The following is a 27,975-nucleotide window of genomic DNA, read 5'->3' as shown; positions in this document are numbered from 1 at the left end:
GTGTCAATCTCTACAAGCCCTCAAGGACAGCTGCATCAAACTGCTATGCATTTTTTGAACAGCCAGCCTAAATTATTCATCTATGCCCTAAAATGCCCCTGTGCACCTGGATCCATGACAAAATAAAACAGCCAGTGCAGCAGAGGTTGGGAATTCCAGTCCCCAGTTCCAAAGTGCACACCCAGAAACTCTTCTGAGTGTCAGAATTCACCACCACTAACCACAAGTGTTCCACAGAACAAAGAGAACCTGCTCTTGCTTTCCATTCCTGGAAATGGCTTCCTACTCACCAGCTACTCATTTTATTAAAAAAAGGTGAAGGAGTCAGTGGCCTGTCATAAATAGGCTTGGAAGATTTATTCTCCATCCAGGCCAAGCAAACATGGAATTGCCCTTATCCTGAAAGTGACCTTAGCCAAGGAAACAAAGGCCACAGGAGCTGACAGATCACTTACACCCACTTGGATTATTTTCTGCTGCCCCAAGCATATTTGCAATTACCCCATGAGCACACACTAAACTGCAATGTGCTGTTCAGCAAGATATTTATAGATTTTATGGTTTATGAAAGACCCACAGCCTTTCCCTGTCCTTCCAAACCTAGAGAAATGATCCTGAAGCTCACCCTCAGCATTTTCCACACTAATTACAGCAAATAGCCCTTCACTCACATTTACAGCAAGACAATCTAGAGACAGAAGTGTTACCCATCACTTTACCCTTGTTTTACCACACAACTGGAGTATTTGCAGCAGCAGGGCAAGACTGACCTGCCCAGCTCTCACAGAGCCAGTGAGACAAATGGCAAAATGCTGTCTGGATGGTGGCAGCCAAGGAGGAAAAGCCTGCTGAAGGTAAGAACTTCCATCTCTGGTGACACTGACAAGCTCCACCACGTGAAACAGAGCTGCACCCCTCGCTGTGTGCTGGACAGAATTACAGGATCCTGCTCATCCCAGGTTGCTTGGAGCTGTTCTCCTTGCAATAACCATTGCCATGGCTGGTTAAAAAACACTCTCAGTTATTTCTGGTCAGGTGAATACAAAAAAAGAGTTGTAAAAACAGAGTAGCAAACCCCAAGTTTGTTGTTTGTTTTTTTTCATACACCACAGTCAGGCTGCTTCTCCAGGAGCTGCCTCGTCAGGATCTGGTAAGAGGAAAGAGAAGCCACTCCTATGTGGAAGGAGATTTGCCAGAGGTTCCTCAATCCATACAAGTAGAAGTTGCATGAGCAGACACAGAAAAGGAGCACAAATGTCTTCACCTTCCTGGCTGAGCTGTAGAAGAGGTACAGGTAACACTGCAAAAGAGCAGAGAGGGAGAGTTAGCACTGAACTCTGCACAAAACCAGGGAATTATTGCCTGGGACCCATCTGCTGAGCATGTGAAGGGCAAACCCTCACAGGAGCACATGAAAAGCTCCCAGTGCTGACAGAGGAGTCACTTTTCCCCCTCAGGCAGTGACAGATCAGCCTTTGTCAGCTCAGGTCACAGTTTCCAACTGTGCTGATGCAGAGGGCAGCATGTGGAAAGCACTGCAGGTTGTGCACAGATTTTGGGGAGAAGCTGCTATAAATCAAAAGGAGAAGAGAGAATTCTCCTTTATTCAGCTTCCCTGGCTTCAGGTACTCACAGGGAAAGAGGCAGCACAGAGCCTTTCTTTGTGAAAAACAGCTTGCATCAAGTTCTTAAATCTAAATTCATCTACTAGATCTAAATCCATCTATTAGATTGAAATAAATATATTAGATCAAATCCATCTATTGGATCTAAATAAATTTATTAGACATAATAAATCTATTGGATCTAAATCCATCTATTAGACCTAAATAAATCCATTAGATCTAAATCCATCTATTAGATCTAAATCCGTCTATTAGATCTAAATAAATCTATTAGATCTAAATCCATCAATTAGATTTAAATCCATCTATTAGATCTAAATCCATCTATTAGATCAAAATAAATCTATTGGATCTAAATCCATCTATTAGGTCTAAATCCATCTATTAGGTCTAAATCCATCTATTGGATCTAAATAAATCTATTAGATCAAAATAAATCTATTGGATCTAAATCCATCTATTAGACCTAAATAAATCTATTAGATCTAAATAAATCTATTAGATCTAAATCCATCTATTAGATCTAAATAAATCCATTAGATCTAAATCCATCTATTAGATCTAAATCCATCTATTAGGTCTAAATAAATCTATTAGATCTAAATAAATCTATTAGCTATAAATCCATCTATTAGATCAAAATTAATCCATTAGATCAAAATAAATCTATTAGATCAAAATAAATCCATTAGATGTAAACAAATCCATTAGATCTAAATCCATCCATTAGATCTAAATAAATCTATTAGATCTAAATCCATCTATTCACCCCAAAACTCTGCCATGAGCAAAGGTGTAAGAAAGCTGAAAGACACTAAATTGTACCATGATACAACAAATAATCCCATAAATACATCACAGTCTGCAGACAGTGGTCCCCAAACCTTGATCCAAAAGGTAAAAGGACAGTGAATACACTGTAGGCATCAATTATTCCTGGAAACAAAACTGCAGCACCTTTCTGCAATGCCAGGCTGAAAGTTGAAGATTTTCCAGCATGTATTTCCCTCAGGTCAAAGGTTGTGGGATTTTTTAGGAATTCAAGGAGCCTTTCAAGAAAAACCAGTTTGGAACATGTTGGGTTTTCCTCATTCAAACTCTTCTGTGTAAGGTCAGAGGAAATAACCTCATTGTGGAAAAAAATGGAAAATATGGAAAATTGGAATATGGAAAAATCCCATTAAGGAACCACCAGGATTCAATGTGATTTTTCATGTAAATTACACCATTTCAATAATGTTGCTGTCCAATATTTGCTCAGTCCCCAAGGTGGTTGTGCTGCAAAAGCCCATCACTAAGTGAGACACTGACAGAAGATGTGTCCATCCCTTTGGGAATAACCCATCTTTGGGATGGCATTTATCCATCACACCCAGCCCCTCTGACTTGTCACAACATGGGAGCACTGAAAAAGCCTGAAAATGCAATTTCCCAAGGGTCAAAATGTGCCTTGAGCTGCTTTTGTGCCACTTCACTGGAATAAATCAGTGGAATCACCTGGGTAGGTGTCGTGGGTTGACAGCCTTTATCCCAATATCGTGTGTTGTGTCTGGCAGCTGTGCCTTTTCTCTCTTCCCCCCCCCCACCCCGGCCGTCTTGCTGCGGCGGGGCGGGGAAGAGAGGGGGGAGTGTTTGACCAGGCCTTTTTGCTTTTGGTTTTTGCTGCTTGGCTTGGCTAGCCGCTTTGCTTGCTTGCTTTCTGCTTTTTTGTGCTGTTTTTTTCCTTTTCTCTTGCTCCCTCTTTCTTACCCTCCCCTGAAGATACTTGACCGGCTCCGGACGTGACCTGAAGACGTCCAGGACATCCGAAGCTTGCAGAGAAGCGCCGCGCCCTCTCAACACACAGTCTGTTTTTTCTGTTTTCTTTTCTTTTCTTGTGTTGGGGAGTGTTCTTTTGTTACTTGTAAATAAATAGGTTTTGTTTTCCACTTTGCTCCTCCGAGAAATTCCTTCCCGAACCCGGTGTTGGGGGAGGGGTGGTTGGAGGTTTGTTTTGTTTTTGGGGGGCTCCCTTTTGGAGATTTCCCCTAATTTGTCCTAAACCAGGACAATATACTTTTTGGTGCGTTGGCCGGGAAAAAGGAGGCCAAAAAACAGTGGAAAAAAAACCTATAACAATAATATTTTGGTTTTGGCTATTTTGTGGGCATATCGGTGATTCATAATGTCATTTGGAGTGGAAGCTTGCCGGTCGTTCTGGTCCCTAGGGGTTTTTGAAGTTTTAATACTTTTGTGGTCCCTGGGGTTATTTCCTTACCCAAAAATAGCTCTGATGTTGGCCCTAATAAGTAGCTTTTGTAAGCGGGGGGCACTAACCAGAATAGTCATTGTGCTGGTCTTATGTATGATGATGTGTCGGATAAAAATGCTGGACTTTATTTCAGGAATGTATGGACTGTTATTATGGTTGTTTACTCAGTTTGTTTGGGGAGAAGAAGGGGAAGGGGCTTTTCAGCCTTTGTCTTCCTTCTTGTCCTCCAAATTGTTGACATCTCTATTAGAAAATACTGAATTTCCCCTGAGTTTGAAAGAAACCATCTTTCTGGCATTTAATTTATTAAGCCTTTTCTATACTGTCTGGAGTGTGTATAAAATGAAGACTGAGATTTCTAGAGGGGTTAGAGACACTCCTGACTTAGGAGTAAAACAAAGCAGGAAAAATCTTGACTGGAGTGGGAAATGGGAGGACATGGGCCAGACTTTAAAGGAATTTTCTGATCCTATGGACTGGGACTTTCCATCTGATCAAATTCAGAATCCAGTCGAGGTGGCAAAGTATTTGAGGGAGAAGTGCCATGGTAACACTAAGGAAGAAAGGATTACTGCAGTGAGCTGGGCCTTGGCATTTGTTTACCGTACTCTGCTAGATACTGTGGAGCAGCAGATAGCAGAAAGGGAACAGGGAGATAAGTTAGTTACTACCCCAGTGACCCAGGCTGCAGCTAACATCCCAGGCTCCAGGCTAGCAGCTGAATCAGACAGTAGGCCCCAAACCATGGCTGTTGCAGCTAATACAAGAGGTGGAAAGTGTAAAGGCAAGACCGATCGAAAGGTGGAGGATGATGAGGATGATGATGCAGGAGAAGGACCCTCACCAAAATCAGAGGCCACATCAAGGGGCACAGAATCTGGAGCTAATATTGACTCCTTTTCTCTGAAGGACCTCAGAGGCCTAAGAAAGGATTACAGACGACAACCTGACGAATCTATAATTAGTTGGTTAGTCCGCCTTTGGGATGCTGCAGGGGAGGTTACGATTTTGGATGGTACTGAAGCGAGGCATTTGGGATCCCTGTCACATGATCCTGTCATCGATCAAGGTATGATGAGGGGGGCTAACCCTCACAGCCTCTGGGAACGGGTCCTAAGAAGCGTAGCAGAACGATACCTGTGTACGGATGATCTCTATATGCAGCAGACACGGTGGAAGACCATAGAACAGGGGATCCAACGCCTGAGAGAGATGGCGGTGGCAGAGCTCATTTTCTCAGATGACACAACAACTAGAAATCCGGACCTGGTACCATGCACACCTGTAATGTGGAGGAAACTCGTGCGACTTGGGCCACCTGAATACGCTTCTGCCCTAGCAATAATGAAGCGGGATGATACATATGAGACTGTGCTCGATATGGCAAAGAAGCTTCGAGCGTATGCAGATGCTGTGCATGGCCCAACTCATGCCAGAATTGCAGCAGTGGAAACCCGACTGCAGAAACTAGAGGATAAAATTGAGGAGAATCATAAGAAACTCCGGGAAGAGATTAAGGAGGACCTTATTCAAATCTCAGCTGTACAAATTAGAGGTCCTGGTGTCCAACGCTGGCGCTCCTTTGATGGGGAGAGAAGGTACACCCCACGGACTGAGTTATGGGCTTTTCTGCGTGAGTCTGGAGAAGACATGAGGAGATGGGATGGAAAACCCACCGCTGCTTTGGCACAACGGGTGCGTGATTTGAAGAAAAGAGAAAGTATCACCAAAAGGATAGCAGCTCCGGTCGCTCGTAGCCGAGATGTTAAGTATAATGATGACGATGACATGTCCGATCCCCTTGAAGGAACTTCTAAGGCATATGCCCAAGGAAAGAAGGACAATCTGGCTTAGAGGGGCCCTGCCTCCAGCCAGGAAGAGGCACGGGAGAACCGGGTTTTTTGGAAGGTGTGGATCAGATGGCCTGGCACATCAGAGCCACAAGACTATGAAGCGTTGGTTGACACTGGATCACAGTGTACCTTAATGCCATCGGAACACGTGGGGACAGAACCTGTTTCCATTGCTGGAGTGACGGGAGGATCACAACAGTTGACTTTGTTGGAAGCTGAGGTGAGCTTGACTGGGAAGGAATGGCAGGAACACCCGATTGTGACTGGTCCAGAGGCTCCGTGTATTTTGGGCATAGACTTCCTCCGGAATGGCTATTACAAAGATCCTAAGGGATTCAGGTGGGCTTTTGGAATAGCTGCAGTGGAGATAGAGGGTATTAAACAATTGAACACCTTGTCTGGACTATCAGAGAACCCATCTGCAGTAGGACTCTTGAAGGTAGAGGAGCAGCGAGTGCCAATTGCCACCTCAACAGTGCACCGCAGGCAGTACCGGACGAATCGAGATGCCGTGATCCCCATCCACAAAATGATCCGAGAGCTGGAGAGCCAAGGGGTGGTCAGTAAAACCCACTCACCCTTTAACAGCCCTATCTGGCCTGTGCGAAAATCTGACGGAGAATGGAGACTGACTGTGGACTATCGTGCCTTGAATGAAGTGACTCCACCACTGAGTGCGGCTGTACCGGACATACTGGAACTGCAGTACGAGCTGGAGTCTAAGGCAGCAAAGTGGTATGCGACCATCGATATTGCTAACGCGTTTTTCTCCATCCCTCTGGCAGCAGAATGCAGGCCTCAGTTTGCTTTTACATGGAGGGGAGTGCAGTATACCTGGAACCGACTGCCCCAAGGGTGGAAACACAGTCCTACCATCTGTCATGGACTGATCCAGGCTGCACTAGAAGAGGGTGAGGCTCCAGAACATCTGCAATATATTGATGATATCATTGTTTGGGGGAGCACGGCAATAGAAGTGTTCGAGAAAGGAGAGAAGATAATTCATATTCTCTTGGAAGCTGGATTTGCCATTAAGAAGAGCAAAGTCAAGGGACCTGCCCGAGAAATTCAGTTCTTGGGGGTGAAGTGGCAAGATGGACGGCGTCAGATTCCTGTGGATGTTATTAATAAAATCACTGCCATGTCCCCACCAACTGATAAAAAGGAAACACAAGCTTTCTTAGGCGCTATAGGTTTCTGGAGGATGCACATCCCTGAGTATAGTCAGATTGTGAGACCCCTTTATCTGGTTACCCGCAAGAAGAACGACTTCCATTGGGGCCCTGAGCAGCAGCAAGCTTTTGTCCAAATCAAGCAGGAGATCGCTCATGCTGTAGCCCTTGGTCCAGTCAGGACGGGACCAGATGTGAAGAACGTGCTCTACTCTGCAGCCGGGAGCCATGGTCTGTCCTGGAGCCTTTGGCAGAAGGTACCTGGCGAGACCCGAGGCCGACCATTGGGATTTTGGAGTCGGAGCTACAGGGGGTCTGAAGATAACTATACTCCAACAGAAAAGGAAATCTTGGCCGCCTATGAAGGAGTCCAAGCCGCCTCGGAGGTGATTGGTACAGAGGCACAACTCTTTTTGGCACCCCGACTACCAGTGTTGGGATGGATGTTCAGAGGAAAGGTTCCCTCTACCCACCATGCCACCAGTGCTACTTGGAGTAAGTGGATTGCCCTCATTACGCAGCGCGCTCGAATTGGGAAGTTAAATCGCCCTGGGATCCTGGAGATAATTACAAATTGGCCTGAAGGTGAAAGCTTTAGTGTCGCAGATGAGGAACAAGAGCCAGTGACCCGGGTTGAGGAAGCTCCGCCATACAATCAGTTACCAGTAGAAGAAACACGCTATGCTCTATTCACCGATGGTTCTTGTCGTGTCATAGGGATGAAACGGAGGTGGAAAGCAGCTGTGTGGAGTCCCACTCGACGGGTTGCAGAGGCTACTGAAGGAGAGGGTGAATCCAGTCAATTTGCTGAAATCAAAGCTATTCAACTGGCCCTAGGTATTGCAGAGAGAGAGAGGTGGCCAAGGCTCTATTTGTATACCGATTCCTGGATGGCAGCCAATGCTCTATGGGGATGGCTGAAGAGATGGAAAGAGGCCAACTGGCAGCGAAGAGGAAAACCAATTTGGGCTGCGGAAGAGTGGAAAGATATCGCTACTCGGGTAGAGAAGTTACCTGTGAAGATTCGCCATGTAGATGCCCATGTCCCCAGAAGTAGAGCTAATGAAGAGCAGCAAAACAACCAGCAAGTACATCAGGCTGCAAAGATAGGGGAGTTGAAGATAGATCTCGACTGGGAGCATAAGGGAGAGTTATTCTTAGCACGATGGGCCCATGATGCCTCAGGCCACCAGGGTAGAGATGCCACCTATAAGTGGGCACGAGACCGAGGGGTGGATCTAACCATGGACAGTATCTCTCAGGTTATTCGTGACTGTGAGACGTGCGCTGCCATCAAGCAGGCCAAGCGGGTGAAGCCCCTCTGGTATGGGGGGCGGTGGTCTAAGTACAAATACGGGGAGGCCTGGCAGATTGATTACATCACACTGCCTCAAACCCGCCAGGGCAAGCGCTATGTACTAACCATGGTAGAAGCCACCACGGGATGGTTGGAAACCTACCCTGTGTCTCATGCCACAGCCCGTAACACTATCTTGGGCCTTGAAAAGCAGGTCCTTTGGAGGCACGGTACTCCCGAGAGAATTGAGTCGGATAATGGAACTCATTTTAAAAACAATCTTATTAATACTTGGGCTAGGGAACATGGCATCGAGTGGATATACCATATCCCCTATCATGCACCAGCTGCAGGGAAAGTGGAAAGGTATAATGGATTGTTAAAAACCACCTTAAAAGCATTGGGTGGGGGGTCTTTTAAAAACTGGGAGCAGCATTTGGCAAAGGCTACCTGGTTAGTTAACACTCGAGGTTCCACCAACCGAGCGGGTCCTGCTCAGTCTGAGCTCCTTAATATAGTAGATGGGGATAAAGCCCCAGTGGCCCATGTCAGAGGTTTGTTGGGAAAGACAGTATGGATCAACCCTGCCTCGAGTACAGACAAACCCATCCGTGGGATTGTCTTTGCTCAAGGACCAGGTTATACATGGTGGATAATGCAGAAAGATGGAACAACACGGTGTGTACCTCAGGGAGACCTGATTGTGGGATGAGATTCATATATGAATGTCATTGTTTGTTGAATGTGAGACAGAAGGAAACTGTAAGTGTCAAAGGTCTGAGCAAGTAAGATGAGAGGAATGCGTAAGTGTCAAAGGTGTGAGTAAGTGAAATGAAAGTTTTTATTGTATATTCACGATATGGGATAAGGGGTGGAGTGTCGTGGGTTGACAGCCTTTATCCCAATATCGTGTGTTGTGTCTGGCAGCTGTGCCTTTTCTCTCTTCCCCCCCCCCACCCCGGCCGTCTTGCTGCGGCGGGGCGGGGAAGAGAGGGGGGAGTGTTTGACCAGGCCTTTTTGCTTTTGGTTTTTGCTGCTTGGCTTGGCTAGCCGCTTTGCTTGCTTGCTTTCTGCTTTTTTGTGCTGTTTTTTTCCTTTTCTCTTGCTCCCTCTTTCTTACCCTCCCCTGAAGATACTTGACCGGCTCCGGACGTGACCTGAAGACGTCCAGGACATCCGAAGCTTGCAGAGAAGCGCCGCGCCCTCTCAACACACAGTCTGTTTTTTCTGTTTTCTTTTCTTTTCTTGTGTTGGGGAGTGTTCTTTTGTTACTTGTAAATAAATAGGTTTTGTTTTCCACTTTGCTCCTCCGAGAAATTCCTTCCCGAACCCGGTGTTGGGGGAGGGGTGGTTGGAGGTTTGTTTTGTTTTTGGGGGGCTCCCTTTTGGAGATTTCCCCTAATTTGTCCTAAACCAGGACAGTAGGATATTAAAAACCTCTCCTTAGCTGAAAATGGCTCTGTCTTGTGAATTGTAACGGCAAAATAATCACCAAAAAAATGTTATTTGCAGTTAACATACCTGAAAAACACAGGCTAGAAAAGGTAGAAAAAAAGCTATCACATTTCCAATTCCTTCATGGTCCTCCTGTTGGGATTAAAAGAAGTGACAACCACGTCAGGCACAGCTTTTAGCAAGTGCTGCTTGATATTTGAGAACATTTTAAATATAGTCAAGAACCTCTCATCCCAGTTTATGCTGATTGACTGTAACAGTGTCAAACACCAAGACCAATATCGTTGGATAAGACACCAAGAACTGAGGCTTATGTGACACTTCCTGCTAAATAAAACTGTGTCAGGATACAATCAGCACACTTTTTTCCCCCTTTTTTTAAAGTTGTTTACAGTGTCATGTTTATTTTTAAAAAAATTACAGAAAAGGATCTAAAATAAAGAACAGAGCAAAAATATATCCAGGCAGCCTGAGAAGAATAAATAAATTAAAAAATAAAAATTATAAAAATTACTAAATAATTATTTTAAATTTATTAAATATTAAAAATAAATTAAATATTAAATTATATAAATAATTATACAAATAATTATACAAATAATTATAGAATAATAAATAATTATATAAGTAGTATATATTATATATTATACTTATATATTATATAATAATATAATATATATTATACACAATAATATTTATATATAATATATTATATTTTATATTATATATAAATATAATATATATTTTATATAATAATAAATAATTATACAAATAATTCTATAAATAACTATTAAATATTAAAATATTGTCAATATTAAATAATTTTCGAGTAAAATAATAAATAATTCAATAATTATTTCATAATTATGAAATAATTATGAAATAATTAAATAATTGATAATGTAATAATTTTTGTTTATTTTAATAAATAATTAAATAGTTTTTAGAATTTTAGAATTCTGATAATAAAAAATTAAGAATAAATAATCAAAAAAAATTTATATTCTTTATAAATTATTATAAAAATAATATAAAATAATTTTAAAAATAAATCAAAAATTAAACTTCTATAGAACAGAATAAAATGCAGAATACTGTGATGTGCAGAAAAATACAGAAGGTGTAGCAGTCCTGGAGAAACAAAACACTTCTTGTGGAGAGATTGTGCTCAGCTAAGGGGCAGAACAGCCACCCTTGAACTGGTTACCCAAAAATTCTCTGCCTTTCACTCATTGTCAGGTCTGGGAGCATCAGGGTTACCTGAAAGGAATATTCTGCCAGGTGAACTCCTCGGATGAGGTTCAGAGCTCCACACATGATGTTCAGAACAAGGGACAGAATCCCCAGGGGGGTCACAGGCTGCATTCTGTAAGTAGGGACTGGAAATGAAATGAAAACCAGACATTAGTGAAAGTTTGCTCTATTACTTTCAATATTTTACTAGAAAACACCACAATTACTTTGTGTGGATTTTAAACACTTTCAAAACCTTCCATGCTTGCTCCAGGGAAGACTGATTATGAATAGAAACCCCCCCTTTTTTTTTTTGTTGTATTGCAGTATTCAGTTCTTCACACATCCAGAAATCACTCACTGGAGTATTTTTAAACAGATCAACAACAGATTTTTCTTGCCCTATTTGGCGTCAGTGTCTTCTATGGTGCACACAGATAATTCTTTGTTTATTCCAGCAGATGAGGATGCTCAGCACTCAGGTCAGCAGAAAAAACAGAGGCTTTCCCCACCCAAAGGTCTGGGAAAAGGCTTAGATTTCACCCACCACCACAGCAAGGCAGTAATTCATCTCCTCCTTAACCAGTAATTAAACATTTTATCCCACCTGAGGGCTCAGGCTGCCCCCATTTCACAGGTAGTGAATTATCTGCCTCCTTCCTTTCTCACCTTCTCTACCACTACTTAACACCCACACTGCTGAGCAGCAGTTCTGCATAATAATCTCATTGATACATCCCTAATTAAGGTCAAAGTAATTATCATGTGTGTTTAGCTTTGGAACCTGCTGCCTTTAATTCAGGCTTGGCCAAGAGCACACCTCCAGTTTTCCTGCACTTGTTCAACAACAGATTCCACACCTTGATCCTCACCCACATTTCATCCCTGCCCTTGGATCACCACAAGTAGGACACTGCCAGTTTCATAAAAAATGATAATTTGCAGCTCAGATATCAAATCCAGATGTCCTCTTGCACCCAAGACACAGGAGAGAATGAATGAGCCCTCAAGGAAAACATCTCCCCATACCCAGGTGTATCCAGATCCTCTTTATCTATCTATCTGTTTATCTAAGTATTTATCTATTTATTTGACCCTTTATCTATTCATCTGACCATTCCAGAAAAACTGCACCTCTGGCTTCCCTTGAGTGACAAATGAATCACCACATCAGCCACCACATGATTTCAGAGAGAAAAACACTCCTGCCTTCTCCTTCAAGCCAGATTTTGATAGATGGATGTAAAAAACTCTGGTGCCAAATTAATAGAGGGATGTAAAGCACCTTTCATCTGTGTCTCTGTAATTAATTTGTCTGGCATGCACTCACACACCCATAATTTCAGCTCCAAAGGAACTGGATCAACTCAATTTGATGAGTGTCACTTTAGGGAGCATTATTGGGTGCTACAGACAGAATGCTCTAACTCTGTCACTCAAGGCAATTTGGCTTTTCATTTGCTACACAGTGACATTTACAGAGAACTTGTAGCAGCATCTTTATTCATTCCCCGACCCCAAAATTCAGTCTCCTTCTATTTTTTCCTGCTATTCCTACTTTTGATTAATTAAATAATGTGGCAGCTATATATATGTGTGTAACTCTCCCACAGATATTTCCTAATAAAGACTGCTCCTCAAATTTTAAGGTTTACTTCAGAGGCACAAAATATCTCCCAAACAAATAATTATTAAACACAAATATCATTCATTGAGCAGAATCCTGCAAGCCACACATGCCAAGAGTTCCCAGTTCCTAGGGAAAAACATGTAGGCCTCAATATATTGCTTCTGCAGCATGAAATATTATGTAAAAGTTACATATATTTTTTTTAGTCCAGGAGGATAAAAAAGAATTGCTGTCACAGATGCAGGGGAGATTAAAACATCCAGTTGCTCAGGGTTCAGATTTTGTGAAAACTGGGCTTGAAATGGTTTGCTGCAGAGATTTATTTGTGCTGCTACATTCTGAGGTTTAACTCACAAACTGCAATTGCACAGAGAAGTGAGATGGGTCCTGCTAAGGGAAAATTATTTCACTTCATTGGGTGAAGTCAGTCATATTTTTATAAAGAGAATTTCACACTGGAATGGTCTATTACATTAAATAAGGGAAAAGAAGAGTACAAACACTCAGTACAGGACAGCAGCACTCTGCACAAGCACAAATAAACACTAATTAGGCTTCACATTGATCTGCCTCCTCAAGCACAGAAATTGTGCACTTCAGAGCACAAGATCCACACAGAAATGTTCTGGGAGCTGTGGGTGATGCACCAGCAGGTTTGAACGTGTGCAGAATAACTGCAAACACCCTCACCCAGTGAAGAAATTGAAACCTCTGCCCAGGAAAGGTTTTCTGGCAGAGGCCTGTGGCCATTTCACTGGAGGGAGACACCAGAGTGTGCAGCATTAGCTTGGATCTGCCTCCTGCAGGCACAGCACAAGGCTGGACACTGAGTCACTCACTCAGAGCTCTGCAGAAACAGCACCAGGAGTGAGAAATGAAATCACTCCAACAGCCTCAGCTGAAAGACAAGCACACAAAAGGCAGAGAGTGAGACAGCTTCAAAAGCAGCCCCTGAAAAGGCCTTTGAAGGACTCCCTGTGTGCCTGTGGAAGATGAAGAACACTCACCAAGGGGAGCTGCAGGATTCACCAGTTGCCTCACAAAACAGTGGCACAAATTGTTCTGCTGCTTCCCAGAGGCAGCTGTGATGTGCAAACCCTCCCTGCCCACAGAGAGCCCCCTGTGCCCTGCAAACTCTCCCTGCCCACAGAGCCCCCTGTGCCCTGCACTCAGCCCCATGTCCTGGTGCAAATCCTCTGTTCCAGATTGCAAGGCAAGATGTTTTCAATTCCCATCTGTATGGCAGTTGTCTTTTGTCAAGTGGGCAGTTTGCCTTATCTCTCTCTTTGAGTGACCACATTCACACCTCCCTTGGGAGGGGACATCTGCTGATAACAGCTATTGAATGTCACTGCATGGCTGATAAGAACTACAGCATCCCATTGGGAGATGTGAGCCCAGAGGGAGGAGCCAAGCATTCCTACCCAGAAATAATCCAGAGGTTCTGAGACACCAGCACGGCTTCTCCACTGGATTCCCCAGAGGAACAGCAGCTGCCTCTCCTTCCACTGGATCTTCAGAGGAAGAATCCATCCTTCTCTACAGGATCCCTGCTCCAGCAGAACCACCCCTGACACTGCAGGAGGGCTGAGCCACAATTCCAATGGGACTGCCACCAACACCCTGACCCACAGGGTGTCAGGTTGGGTTCTGGCTCTGTCAGTGTTGTTCTAGTGCACTGCATTGTTTATTTTATCCTTTTATTGTCTTCCCTAATAAACAACTGTTATTTCCTGCTCTCATATTTTTGCCTGAGAGCCCCTTAATTTAACATTTATAGCAATTGGGAGGGGTGGGAGGGTTTACATTCTCCACTTCAGGGGAGGCTCCTGCCTTCCTTAGCAGACTCCTGGCTTTCCAAACCAAGACACCCTCCCTGCCCACAGAGAGCCCCCTGTGCCCTGCACACAGCCCCATGTCCTCTGTGCCCACACTGACACCAGAGAGGCTCTGAGCAGCAGCCAGGGCTCTGGGGGTGCTGATCAAGGGTGCAAGGGAAGGGTTTTTGTAGCCAGAGTTGGGCTGTGTTTAGTTAACAAAAGGAAAGAACAAACAGCAGAAAGATTAGAAGTAAAAAGGGAAAAAAAATCTCTTGTTCTCAAGAATACTAACAAGGAGAAAGCTGCCCTGACTTTTGTGGCCTTTTTCACAGCAAACTGAAGAGCCAGAAGATGAGCTCAGCCAGCTCCAAAGAGGCCAGCAGCAGCCCCAGCCATGTGAGGAAGGGATGTCTGGATCATCCCTGGATCAATCAATCTGCACCAGGGAGTGCAGTCACAATTCAATCCTGCTCTCCTGCAGCCACAGCATTTCAAACAGGCTCTTGTAGAGCAGAGCCCTGGTATAAATAACATTAATATGGAACAAACACTATGCACACAGCTAAACTTAGAACAGCAAAGTGGGATTCAGCTGGGAGGGGATGATGAGAGGAGAGAGACACAAGCCAGGAAAGCTGACTCCAGTGGAGGCAAACAGATGATCATAAACATGAGCCTTAAAATAAAGGCAGAACAATCTGTGAGAGTATTTGGGTTAGACCAGAGAGAACAGCCAGAAATAAAAAGCCAGATGGAAAGTAAAGGAAAGCAATTAGGAATAAGAGGGAAGTAAAAATATATTTCTGATCTGTGGACACAGACTAGATCACAAATATTTACTGGCACTGAAGCCGCTCAAAATTTAAAGAAAAAGTGCAAAGAATTTCTAAGCCCTGTCGTAACATGAAAAGATTTAACCTTCAAGCACAGCTCTGAGGAGCACTCACAAATCTGACTGGCAAATAAAGGGCTTTCCATTCTATTTTTAATTCCTCCTGGCCAGTGCCCTTCCATATTCTAATTTAAAATACCTATGTCAAATTAGATTCCAGCTCATCTATCACAAATATAAGATTGAGCAACTGGAACTTAATTTTATTAGTGCTTCATAAGCCAAGAACAACAACAAAAAAAAAAGGAAATACAAGCTCATGGCACTCCAGCTGCATTTAAACCACCGTGCTAATAGGATTGAAATTTAGTGGTGGACTTGGCAGGGTTTGGTTTCTGGTAGGACTCAATGATCTGAAAGATTTCCTCCAACCTAAATAATTCTCTGATTTCATTTGTGGAGGAGGTAGGCAGGACCTTAACCGTGCAACTGAAACACAACTAAGAGGTACCATTTTTATAATAAAGAATTAGAGGCTGGTACTTCAAAAGCAGGTAAAACATCAGGTTCTGTTATTAAAAAGGCCCCTGTCAAGCCTCTGTGTTATTTATACAGATACACAAAGCCTCTTTCAGAATTTTAGTCAAATGAATTCAATTTTAGAAAGCAAGGTAAAAGGAAAAAGCAAAGAGTGGAGAACACCTCAAGCCAAACAATGTGGGAACAAGAGGTTACCCTCAGTTCATATTTTTCTCATCTTCTTTTCCCTCAAGGCTGAAGAATCTCATTCAGACTGTAATTACAGATCTTTCATTATGAGTTTGCAACAAGCAATGAATGAATCAGTGGACCTTCTTTAGAAACTTGAACAAACGAGGGTTTGAAGAGAAAATATCACATGGAAAATATCAAGCCTATATTTTCCATCCAGAGAGGAAGCTGTAAGGCTGGAAAAAGACTCCACAGCAGCCACCAAAGCTCTGCTGCACACCTGCTGCAATGTAAAGCCCATATGTTGTTTACTATGATGGAAAAAGCCTTTTTTGGTTTGACACACACAATGTAAATAAACTTTTCTTGGTACACAAGGAACCTCCATGTGTTTTTCTGCCATGTGCTGTGGGCCATAATTCATGACCAAAAAATTAAGCACAGCAGATTTGTCCAGCAATTGAAATCTGACTGCCAAAAGAAAATTAACTTTTGAGGTAGAAAAAAGAAAATAGCAGCCTCAGTATTGTCCCCTGGGGTTGCTGCTGCAAAAACTTTAAAATTATATGAAAATTCAAAGTGCTAGCTAAGTAAGCAAACCAGTGCTATGTTCCAGGCGCTGAGTGAGCTGCTAACAAATGCCAATAACACCAAGCATGTAACACTATAAAACCAAGCAGCAACAGACTTTTCACTGCTTGCCCACGGACATAACTGCTAGGACTTTGAAAAGATGCTCTGCTTCAACCTTTCTTCACACTCAACATTTATCCACATCCAGAAGCTGAAGGAGCAAGTAAAGGACTTAAAGCTGAGAAAAACTCAGGTTACATCAATGAACTTTTCAGATAAGATCGGTTCCATCTTTTACCAAACAGATTTTTGGGTTGTAATCATTGTTTTTACCGTTTTACTCAAGTTACCCTGTTAAGCGTCTGCAAAAATCCACTGGGGAACTTTTCATAGTAGGAAAAAACAGGGGAGTTGTGGGAATGGAATAAATGTAATAAAATGTAATAAAGCTTTGCTCTGGAAAGATCTACCATGGAGTTTTCCCCACCTAGGCTGAAAGAGAGGACTCCCCCCATGGTGCTCTGCAGCACTATTGCCAATCCACATTAGAAATCTCTCTCAGTTTGAACAGACAGGTGTCTGCTAAGGAAGGCAGGAGCCTCCCCTGAAATGGAAAATGTAAACCCCCTCCCTCTGAATTATTATAATTTTATTTAAATTCTCCCATTGGCCAGTTAACCCTGCCCACCCCAATTGCTCATCCCTCATCCCTCCTACAGTTTGCTGCCCTTTGTACCACCCCTGTACCCTCAAGTCACTGAGCCCATAGTTAAGCCTGTGCAGACCCCATGGTTTGGTCTCTGTCCCTGATCCATTTGGATCATGGTGGATGCAATAAACCTTGGCTGGAATTCATCACACAAAGACCTTTCCTGTCCTTCTTCCCCTGAGCTATCTGTGGTGTTTGTGTGTGTGCATGGACTTGAAATTGCTCCCGTGGCCTTACTCAGAGCAGCTTCTGAAGGAGACGCTTTGAGGGATGTTGCAGCATTTCTACTGTCATAGATACATATTGTAATACTGGCTTTTTGCAAATATTAAAATAGATATTGTATGTGTCATGTTTAAGTAACTTTGTTATATAGTTTTTATTTCTGTTGTTAATTAGGCTTAGACATAGTAGTGAAATAGCTGATATGTATTATAGATAAATATAATCATGTTGTCTTTTTGCAAATATTAAAATGGATTTTATATGTGTGATGCTAAAGTAACTTTGTTATAAAGATACAGTTTTTATTTCTGTTGTTAATTAAGCTTAGACATAGTAGTGAAATAGCTGATATGTGTTAGATACATATTATAATATTGGCTTTTTGCAAATATTAAAATAGATTTTATGTGTGTCATGTTAAAGTAACTTTGTTATATAGTTTTTATTTCTGTTGTTAATTAAGCTTAGACATAGTAGTGAAATAGCTGATATGTGTTATAGATATGTATTATAATATTGGCTTTTTGCAAATATTAAAATAGATTTTATATGAGTATTGTTAAAGTAACTTTGTTATATAGTTTTTATTTCTGCTGTTAATTAAGTTTAGATATAGTAGTGAAATAGCTGATAAATAACTTTGTTATATAGTTTGTATTTCTGCTGTTAATTAAGCTTAGACATAGTAGTGAAATACTGATATGTGTTATAGATACAATTATATTGGCTTTTTGCAAATATTAAAACAGATTTCTTATGCGTAGTGCTAAAGTATCTTTGTTATATAGTTTTCATTGCTGTTGTAATTAAGCTTAGACATGGTAGTGAAATAGCTGATATGTGTTATAGATACGTATCGTAATACTGGCTTTTTGCAAATATTAAACAAGATTTTATATGTGTACTGTTAAAGTAACTCTGTTATACAGTTTTTGTTTCTGTTGTTAATTAAGCTTAGACATAGTAGTGAGATAGCTGATATAAGTATGTGTTATAGATCCATATTATAATATTGGCTTTTTGCAAATATTAAAATAGATTTTATATGAGTATTGTTAAAGTAACTTTGTTATATAGTTTTTGTTTCTGCTGTTAATTAAGTTTAGATATAGTAGTAAAATAGCTGATATGTGTTATAGATACATATTGTAATACTGGCTTTTTGCAAATATTAAAATTGATTTTATATGTGTGGTGCTAAAGGAACTTTGTTATAAAGATATAGTTTTTATTTCTGCTGTTGATTAAGCTCAGTGAAATAGCTGATTATCAGTGTGCTTGTGTTACAATGCCTGCTGGGATGGGATAACACCCAATGCACACAGGATGAGCACACCTGGACACATCTGCCAACCATCAGCACTCACCCTCTGAAGGCAGTATGGGCCAAACCCCAAAACTGGAAATGATAAAAAAGGACTAAAACCATAACCAAGGAATGTGCATGCTCTAAAAAGGTGAACCCAAGGAGGAGCCACGCTAAACAACTCTTGGAACATGTAAACTAGTTTGGGGGAAAGTCTACTATGCACAAGGGTCTGTGAATATGCACAGGCTGATGTAATTAAAAGGTATTTAAGGAGAACCCCTGAAGGTAACAGTGTGCTCTTGACTCAGTGCCAAGATGCACATGGCCATAATAACACTTGCTCCATTGTCCTTGTCTCCTATTGTCCTTTATTAAACTTTTCACATTTTCACAGAAGTGTCCTAGATTGCAAGGCAATATGCATTCCATTTCCATCTGTCAGAGGTGGGGCAGTTATCCTCTGTTCATTGGGCAGTCTTCTTTTATCTCTTCCACAAACCAATCCTCCCTCTAGGACATATATGCTGTTAATGGGCTACTGAATGTCCCTGCATGGCTGATAAAATTCCATCATCCCATTGTGGGATGTTCTGCCCAGAGGGAGGAGCCAAGCATTCCTACCTGGATATAATCTCACGTTTTGGGACACCAGAGCAGCCTTTCCACTGGATTCCCAGAGGAACAGCAGCTGCCTCTTGTACTGGATCTTCAGAGGAAAACTCCATCCTTCTACAGGATCCCTGCTCCAGCAGAACCACCCCTGACACTGCAGGAGGGCTGCAGCCACAATTCCAACTGGATTGCTTCCAACACCATGAGCAACAGTGTTTCAGGTTGCATTCTGACTCTGTCAGAGTTTTTTCTTTTGTATTACTGCATGTATTTTGTGGTGGTTTTTTTTTCCTTTTCCTAATAAACTGTATTTCTGACTTGGAGTCTCTCACTGGTTTTGCTTTCAAACCAGAACAAAGAGTGAAGGTGTTTTTCACATCTACCACTGTGACACCTGGCAACAATGTGAGGGTGAGGAAATGTCCTGTCACCTGGTGTAGAAGTAACTTACCAACCTCCACATGGCCTCCTGCGAGCCCTCCATTGCTCAGCCCGTTCAGCAGCTCTGTGTTCTCCAGCTGCAGCTGCACTGGGGGCTGCAGCCTCAGCTCCTCCTCCACCCTCTGCCAGCTGCCCTTGGCCCTGGAGCCACGGCTGCTGTTGAAATGCTGTTTCACCTTCTGAATGGTGTTATCTGAAACAACAGGAAAAGCTGCTCAAGTCACCTCTGAAAGGCTGCTTAATTAATCCTTAGTGGTGTTGAAACCTCAATTGTGGTGATATTTCATCGTATCGTTTTGATTGTTTTCATTTCTTCATTTCGTTTCTAAAAATTCCATTGCTGGTTAGGGAACAAAAATACTTCTTTTAGATATTTTATAGCACAGAAAGGTTTGGGATGGAGGGGACCTTTTAATCATCCAGTTCCACCCCCTGCCATGGCAGGGACACCTTCCACTATCCCAGGTTGCTCCCAGCCCCATCCAACCTGGCCTTGGACACTGCCAGGGATCCAGGGGCAGCCACAGCTTCTCTGAGAACCTGTGCCTCCTCACCCCCACAGGAAAAAATTTCTTCTAATATCTACTCTAAAAAATAATTAAAATGATCTGTAACTGCCAAAAAAAAATTAAAATCTTGAGCATCAAGCCCATCTTAGAGTTAACACAGGAATGGAGATGATTAAATAAATAAATAAATAACCACACAGCAATGTTTGGCACTCAGTAATGTGCTAATGTGTAAGAGTAAAACTTATTTTAGAAATGTATTTTTTCTTTGAAAAATAAGCTTTATGCTTATTAAAAGCCTAGATTAAAAGATTAAAGAGGCTGGGTTATTAGTGTCTTTATTATACACAAATTTACACTGAAATCATTAGCCTTACTAAAGAGGCTAGATTAAATTAAAAGATGCTAGAAATCCCCCCAACTCCTACTCAAGTTAAAAAAAAAAAGGAGTAATGTGGATCTCAACATGAAATTACATCCTGGCTGTAATGTGCCCTGCAGGGACTCCACCCAAAATCCAAGATGGCTCTAAAAGAAGCTTTCCTGATGGATTTCTCAAGGTTAACACTGTTACTGAAATCTGGACTGAGGAGTGCAAACACACTGCAGGATATTATCCTTTCCCAGAAAACTCTCTCACTGCAAGGGAATTGTGTCTTTCAAAGGTGTGAGGTTCAGTAGAGCAGCTGCTACTTGGCAAGAAAACCAATTATTTCAGGCTAAAAAAGAACCTCTGGGCATTGTTCTGAGGTATTCTGACTCCAAGTCATGCCAGAAATAAAGCTGCCCATAATAATCTATTCTGTCTCCCTTTTTTCCTGTACTCATCAGTCCTCACTTGTCAGATATTTTTAATTAAGTTTGAAAGTGTCCGAGGTGTGAATTTCTTTTTTCTTCTCTGCTTGTTCATCAATCAGCACAACATTTTGTTCATAAGAGATGAACTCTCAGGAACTCCAAACCAAACACTTGAATAGTTCAGGGCATTAAGATTTCCCCCTCCTCCTCCACATGCAGGCAAAGGCACTCCCAGAGCCACTTTCATCATCAGCCTTTAGCCAGGAGATGTTGTTCAACACCATCAATTTGGCAGAAGGAGGGTTTTTACTATTAGAGAACAAAGTTACAAACCAAATTCAATAAAAGCATATGGTCTGGAAGCTGAATTGATGCTCCTTGTGTTGTAGGAAGCAGCAAATTCCCAGCGAAGCTCTTCCAGGAAGCAGAAGGCCATGATGGTTGAGTAGCTGCTGGAACAGATTGCCATGCAGGCAATATCCCCAGAAGAAAGGAAACTGAAATAGAAATTAAAAAAATAAAAAAGATCACATCAACATAAAAAGGTGAAATGAACGTAAAAAGGTGAGGATGAAGCTGTGCTTTCTGTCAGAACAAAATGTACAGACTGAGCTGAGAGCAGACTGAAAAATAAAGGGATTTTTGTTGTTGTCAAAGTCCTGCAATTCCTGTAGATCTATTTTTTCTCACACAATTATTTATTCTTAACTCATCCAGGATGCCTGAGCACAGTGAAGAGCACAACCCAGACTTTATTAAATTGGTACATTAGTACAAATCCAGCACATTCTTTCCCCGGGCTGGCTTTAAATCACCTGAATAAAAACAAAGTTTGTCAGAAAACCAGTTTTGAAAGAAAATGCAGAAAAAAAATAAAAGCATCCCAGGAAGCAGATGGATTCCTTCCTTCCCTTGATGGCAACATCATATTAACAGTAAGAAATATTTGCTAATTTGCACAACCCAAGATTTTCAAACACTTCCTGCTACATCACAATGAAAATTCTACTTTAAAAGGAGCTCCTCTAACACTGAATCCATATTTTTGTAAAAGTTTCCACCTGCAGATGGTTCAAACCTTCCAGGAGATTTCTCAGGGACATCTTCCCTTGCAGCCCAGCCATTTGTCAGCGGGAAATCACTTTAACACCCAAATTTTGAAACTAAACAATTTGTCTCCTTCCTCCTGTTCCCATATTTTACCCCAACTTCATTTCCCACTCACCGTTTCTATTTCACCTCATTTTCATTTATTTGCTGTACCGTGGACTTGGGATTTACAGCTTTGCTTGGCTCTGCCAGCCCAGTTCCACTGGGGAGCTTCCCCAGATTCCTGCTGCTCCCAGCTCCCAGCTGGGATCAACACCATGCCTGCCTAAAAGCCCCTTTCCCAAGCTGTCCATAATTTATGGCCTTTTGGCCACGGATCCAGTGGCACTGCTGTCACTGCAGAGCCAGCCTGAGCTGCTGCACACACCACAGCAGACTGAGGGCTGCAGCACTTGCTGCCCTCAAAGGGCACGAGCTGGCTTGGAGTGAAAAGGAGCCGAGATGAAAATCTCTGCTTTTCTGAGTGTTTCAGTGGAAATCGCGGTATTTAACTCCGCCCAAAAAGGGATGCTTGGTTTTAGCTTCACTTAAAGTTTTCTTCCATTTGCTCACCAGAAATGCCATCACCAGGTAAAACTCACTTCTTAAATGAGTTTAAACAAATTTTTTCATTTTTTTCGCTGTAATTTCTTTAATAAATTTCTTCTCCTAAACTAAATGATTCCAAGGTACTTGGATGCCTTCTTAAAGGGATTTGTAGAAATCCATGATTCTCCAGCACTGCCCATTTTTGCTGCCCAAAATGAAAATGAACATGAGCAAAATATATATAAATAAGAAATATACAATATATAACTAAATGTGTATAAATATTGTGTAAGTATCTATAAATATATAACTAAATGTGCATAAGTATTGTGTATGTATGTAAAATACATAACTAAATACATACATATAAATACTGTGTATGTATATAAATTATATAAGTAAATATGTATAAATATTGTGTATGTATGTAAAATATATAACTAAATGTGTATAAATATTGTGTATGTACATAAAATATATAATTAAATGTGTATAAATATTGTGTATGTATATAAAATATATAACTAAATGTGCATAAGTACTGTGTATGTATATAAAATATATAACTAAATATATATAAATATTGTGAATGTATACAAAATATATAACTAAAACTATATATTGTGTTTGTATATAAAATATATAACTAAATACATATATATACTGTGTATGTATTAAAAATATAACTAAATGTGTATAAATATTGTGTCTGTACATAAAATATGTAACTAAATACATGTAAATACTGTGTATGTATATAAAACCTATAAATGTGTACAAATATTGTGAATATATCTATAAATATATAATGAAATGTATATAAATATTGTGTATGTATATAAAATATATAACTAAAAATATATATTGTGTATGTATATAAAATATATAAATGTGCACAAATATGGTGAATATATCTATAAATATATAACTAAATGTATATAAATATTGTGTAGGTATAAAAAATATATAACTAATAAATATTGTGTATGCATATAAATATATATAACTAAATGTGCATAAATATTGTGTATGTATATAAAATATATAATTAAATATACATAAATATTGTGAATGCATACAAAATATATAACTAAAAATATATATTGTATATGTATATAAAATCTATAAATGTGTACAAATATTGTGAATATGTCTATAAATATATAACTAAATGTGTATAAAAATTGTGTAGGTATCTATAAATATATAACTGTGCATAAGTACTGTGTATGTATATAAAATACATAACTAAATGTGTATAAATATTGTGTATGTATATAAAATACATAACTAAATACATATATATACCGTGTATGTATATAAAATATATTACTAAATATGTATAAATATTGTGAATATATAAATATATAACTAAATGTGCATGTATATAAAATATATAACTAAATACATATATACTGTGTATGTATATAAAACATGACTAAATATGTATAAATATTGTGTAGTTATCTATAAATATATAACTAAATATTAATAAATATTGTTTGTGCATGTATATGTAGATCTGTATAAATGTATGTGTATTTATATGTATAAATGTAAGTGCAAAATGAAATCTATGTAAACATAATCAAGTATAAAACAAGTAACAGTTATGTAAGTGTGTTTATATAAATTAACATACAAAATACAATATATGAACATAAAAATATAAATATATACAAATATATAACTAAGCACATGCTGACTACATTGAGCAGGAAATGAGGAATAAGCTCCAAAATCATTGGAATTCACACCCTACACAAGCAGTGTGGCAATTCATGTTGGAATCAGCCACTGCAGACCACACCCACAGCATTATTTCAATATAATTCTACCCCCCAAGAGCAATATTTCAAAAATTAAAGCCAAAAAAACCCCAGCAGAGCAGAGCAGGGACTCACTGGATGCTGAGGTTACGTCCTTTGGCCGTGCCCCGACTGGGGTACCGTGCCAGGATGGAGGACAGAGCCTTCAGCCTCTTCCTGCACTCCAGAAAGTCCTGGTTGAGATGGAAATCTGTGGAGGCTGAGAGGGGAAGCCCATCCCTCACCCTCACCACGCAGGCAAAGAAGATCATGGACATTCTCCACGGGAGTATTCATGAGGACAACCTGGAAATGAAAGGTTTGAGTCAGTTCTTTCTGAAATTCCAGGCAGGATCAGAGTGAATTCAGCACTGGAATTGAACAGCACCTCTGCCACTGCAAGGCAACCAAACTCTTCTCAACACTCATGGCTGAGCCCAATTCTTGCCTCTCAGATTAAAAGATGAGGCAGGGGATTTGATAGGGCAATTAACTACCTGAAAATATTTCTATTTTCCCTCCTGCTTTGCCCAAAGCATCAGAAAGGCTGAGGAAAGCTCTCACAGGAGTTTGTGGAAGCTGCTGTGCTGATCCCACATCCCACTGATGTGCTGCATCCAAAAACCTGCCTGAGCTTGGCACTTCTCTATTTTCTAGTGTAACACACAAATCCAAAAATAAATTTTAGGCTAGAGCCCACCAGGTTCTTTTTAAACTCACCTAGGGCTAAATATAGAATAAAAGTTGCCCTCTCTTGACTTCTTCCTCTTTAAGAGGTCACAAACTTCCGTGGAAAGTTATTCTTGGGCTTCACCTGGCAAATTCAGAACAAGCAGAGATGTGTCCTTCAGACATACCATGAGGATCCAGGGCACGGTGTCAGAGGGTTAACAGCACTTCATATCATCTCTGAAAGAGAATCAGAATGAACTAACTAAAAATTAGTTTAAAAACTTCATTAATTACGTGTATTTACATGCATTTTTACCATCAGATCTCCTGTGCAGTGGGAAAACATATCCTAGGAAGTGTTTTGCCTGAAGGAAAACAAACAACTCATTTTCTTATCCAATATATTCATTTCTAGACTCAGTCAAAGATGCTGTGGAATTGCATGCAAAATATTTATGATGCCCCAATCATAATTTTTTTAAGTTATGTCAGTAAAAGAGCAGCTCTAAATAAGCAGATTTTAAGGGATTATCACAAACAACTCAAGGAATTAAAAAAAGGCAAAAAAGGAAAACCAAAGGCATTTACTTGGCTTCAGGCAAACTACACAAATAAAGCAATGGGGAAATAGAAAGAAAGGGGAAAAAATACTTTGTGAAGTCAAACTTTTGATAGAGAGAACAACTGCTTTGACCAGGCCTGTACCACACAATTCATCAGGGTGCTCAAAGTGTCTTTGAAATGTGGCTCTTCAGGATGAGCTTTTCTTGTCTGAGAAGTCCTGAGAGCAAAACCTTCTCTCCTGATGTCTGATAAGGGCTGAGCTCCTGCCACAGGCAGCACTGAGAGGGTCTCATTTCTCCCCCACAGGAACCATTCCCACAGAAATTGTGGGAACCATCCCTCTGTCCAAGGTGCCAGCATGTTAAAGCAACTGCAATTATCAGAGGATAATTATCAGAGGAATTAGCAGAAAGCACAATGGCACAAAAGTTGTTTCCTTAAAAAAGCAGACTAAAACTACAGAAGATCAGACATCTCTTGAGAAGTGTTATCTTGAACTTTTCAAACAGAGATTAAAGAATTAGATGTGATTTTTTTTCCACATTCCCTCTGACAGTTCTCTTCCAGCTGTCATTTCTGTTGTGAAAGCAAACTAAGCTCACAAACACCAACACACATCAAAAAGGATTTCAACAATAATTATGATTGTTGTAAATCAGTTTGAAACATCCCATCAGTCTTCAGTGTGCCCATAAGCATTGATAGAACAGTGTAGAAAATTTTCACATGAAAGTGAAATAAACCCCCAAAAATACGAACTTTAACATAAATATTAACTTTAACACAGCCAACTTGTTGCTCAGAATTGCAGTTTTAGAGTGAAGGGTTGGTAATGCTGATGAAGTTTAGCTCCAAAATAACTCCAAAATAACCAGAAGATGATCAGGACAATGAAAAAGCATCAAACTGAGAAATCACAGACATTTCCTAAAACCTACCCAGCCCATGAAATTATTCAGCTCCCCATGCCACTAACAGCAAGAGTTGAAATTTAAATACCCATATTTTTAATTAATCACTAAGGATAACATCACCTACAGTTAACCAACTGCACATAGAGAGTTTTCCAACTTTCCAAAACATACAAACCTTCCTGCTGCAGTGCCTAGTGCTGCCAGCTGCCCATCAGAGGGATCCTTTGCTCTGGGAAGGAAAAATCCAGGAAAACTTCCAAATTCGATGGCAGACTTCCCTGGAGAAAGGAATCCACTCTCCTTCCTCAGAAAAAGAGGTGCTGGGTGTCCCTTTGGCACAGCCCTTGCTGCTCTCCCCTCAGAGGATGGTCAGAGCTGTGTGGCTTTGGCAAGTGACAGCCACCAATGGCACTGCCCTTGGAATTTTAACGACTTGCAAGCCAGTTCTGCCACGTCACCTGTGCCCAAGCACAAAGTGTCACAGCTGAGCAAGGTGTGCCCGTAGACAGGTGGCTCAGTGCTGTCCCTGTGCCACCCTGGCTGCCCTTTCCTCCTGCAGACTCTGTGTTTGCTCACCATCAGCAGCCCAAAGATCTGTCACTGCCAGGACGTGGCAGCTCTTTGCCCTTGGCTCTGAACTTGGACAATGAACTCGAGGCTCTGCACTCAAATCTGGCAGAGTTCACAGGTGATAACATCATGGCAGCATCTGGCACAGAGCAGAACCTTGGGAAGGATTTCAAGCAATTATTTCAGAAGAACTGGTTATCATTTAGGGCTGAAGGAAACAAAGTTGGTTTTTTTTTTCATTTATTGAAGCACCTGTACACCCAACAATGCTTCAGAGTAAAACTGCCCAGTGCAAGACTCACATTAACAGTCCCAATCTCAGAATAAACAATTCCTCAGTGTATCTAAGTGACCTGGAGCACAATTCCCCCTTCCCTCACTTCCCAGCGAGCAGCCAACTCTCCCCTGGCTGAGCAGGGATTATCAAGGCAGCCTCAATCAGACCTCCTGCACTTCACTGTGTGTTACACAAGCTCCTCTGGGTAAGAAGATTATACCCAACTCACCAGGCCACACTTCCCCAAATGCTCAACAAACTCCTGCCTAATTGCCTGGACTTAGAAAACAATCTGCTCAAATGCAAACCAGTGCAGAGTTCATAAGGGAGATTGTATCAAAAACCTGGTTCTTTCACAAATTATCTCACCAGCAAAAGCAGGTTTCCTTCCAAGAATGGCACACTGCTCCCAAAATATGTGATTTCTCTCAAGTATTCACTGTCTCTCCCAGCTCAGACACATTTCCCTGCTCTCTG

At 40.9% G+C, this 27,975-nt stretch overlaps 1 protein-coding gene across 1 annotated transcript; it reads right to left on the bottom strand.

The window, feature by feature from the left end:
• On the bottom strand, positions 1–27,975 carry SEC22C (SEC22 homolog C, vesicle trafficking protein). The gene is made up of 8 exons (XM_058808202.1): positions 27,868–27,975; positions 25,222–25,410; positions 24,598–24,807; positions 21,389–21,552; positions 19,759–19,941; positions 10,914–11,032; positions 9,720–9,785; positions 1–1,300 (listed from the first exon to the last, which is right to left on the bottom strand). The coding sequence occupies exons 3-8, from the start codon at positions 24,777–24,779 to the stop codon at positions 1,100–1,102; spliced, it is 915 nt and encodes a 304-aa protein (XP_058664185.1). The 5' UTR covers positions 24,780–24,807; positions 25,222–25,410; positions 27,868–27,975; the 3' UTR covers positions 1–1,099.

Source organism: Ammospiza caudacuta, chromosome 1, assembly GCF_027887145.1.
Source record: "Ammospiza caudacuta isolate bAmmCau1 chromosome 1, bAmmCau1.pri, whole genome shotgun sequence".
Lineage (NCBI taxonomy): Eukaryota > Metazoa > Chordata > Aves > Passeriformes > Passerellidae > Ammospiza > Ammospiza caudacuta.
Note: the sequence above shows the minus strand (reverse complement) of the source record. Positions and strands in the feature narration are given on the sequence as shown.

Coding starts and splice junctions, on each gene's coding strand:
- SEC22C (XM_058808202.1), bottom strand. CDS start 24,779: ATGTCCATGATCTTCTTTGCCTGCGTGGTGAGGGTGAGGGATGGGCTT. Junction 21,553..24,597: donor GGACGTAACCTCAGCATCCA/GTGAGTCCCTGC, acceptor TTTCTATTTCAG/TTTCCTTTCTTCTGGGGATA. Junction 1,301..9,719: donor TTCTAGCCTGTGTTTTTCAG/GTATGTTAACTG, acceptor GCTCTTTTGCAG/TGTTACCTGTACCTCTTCTA.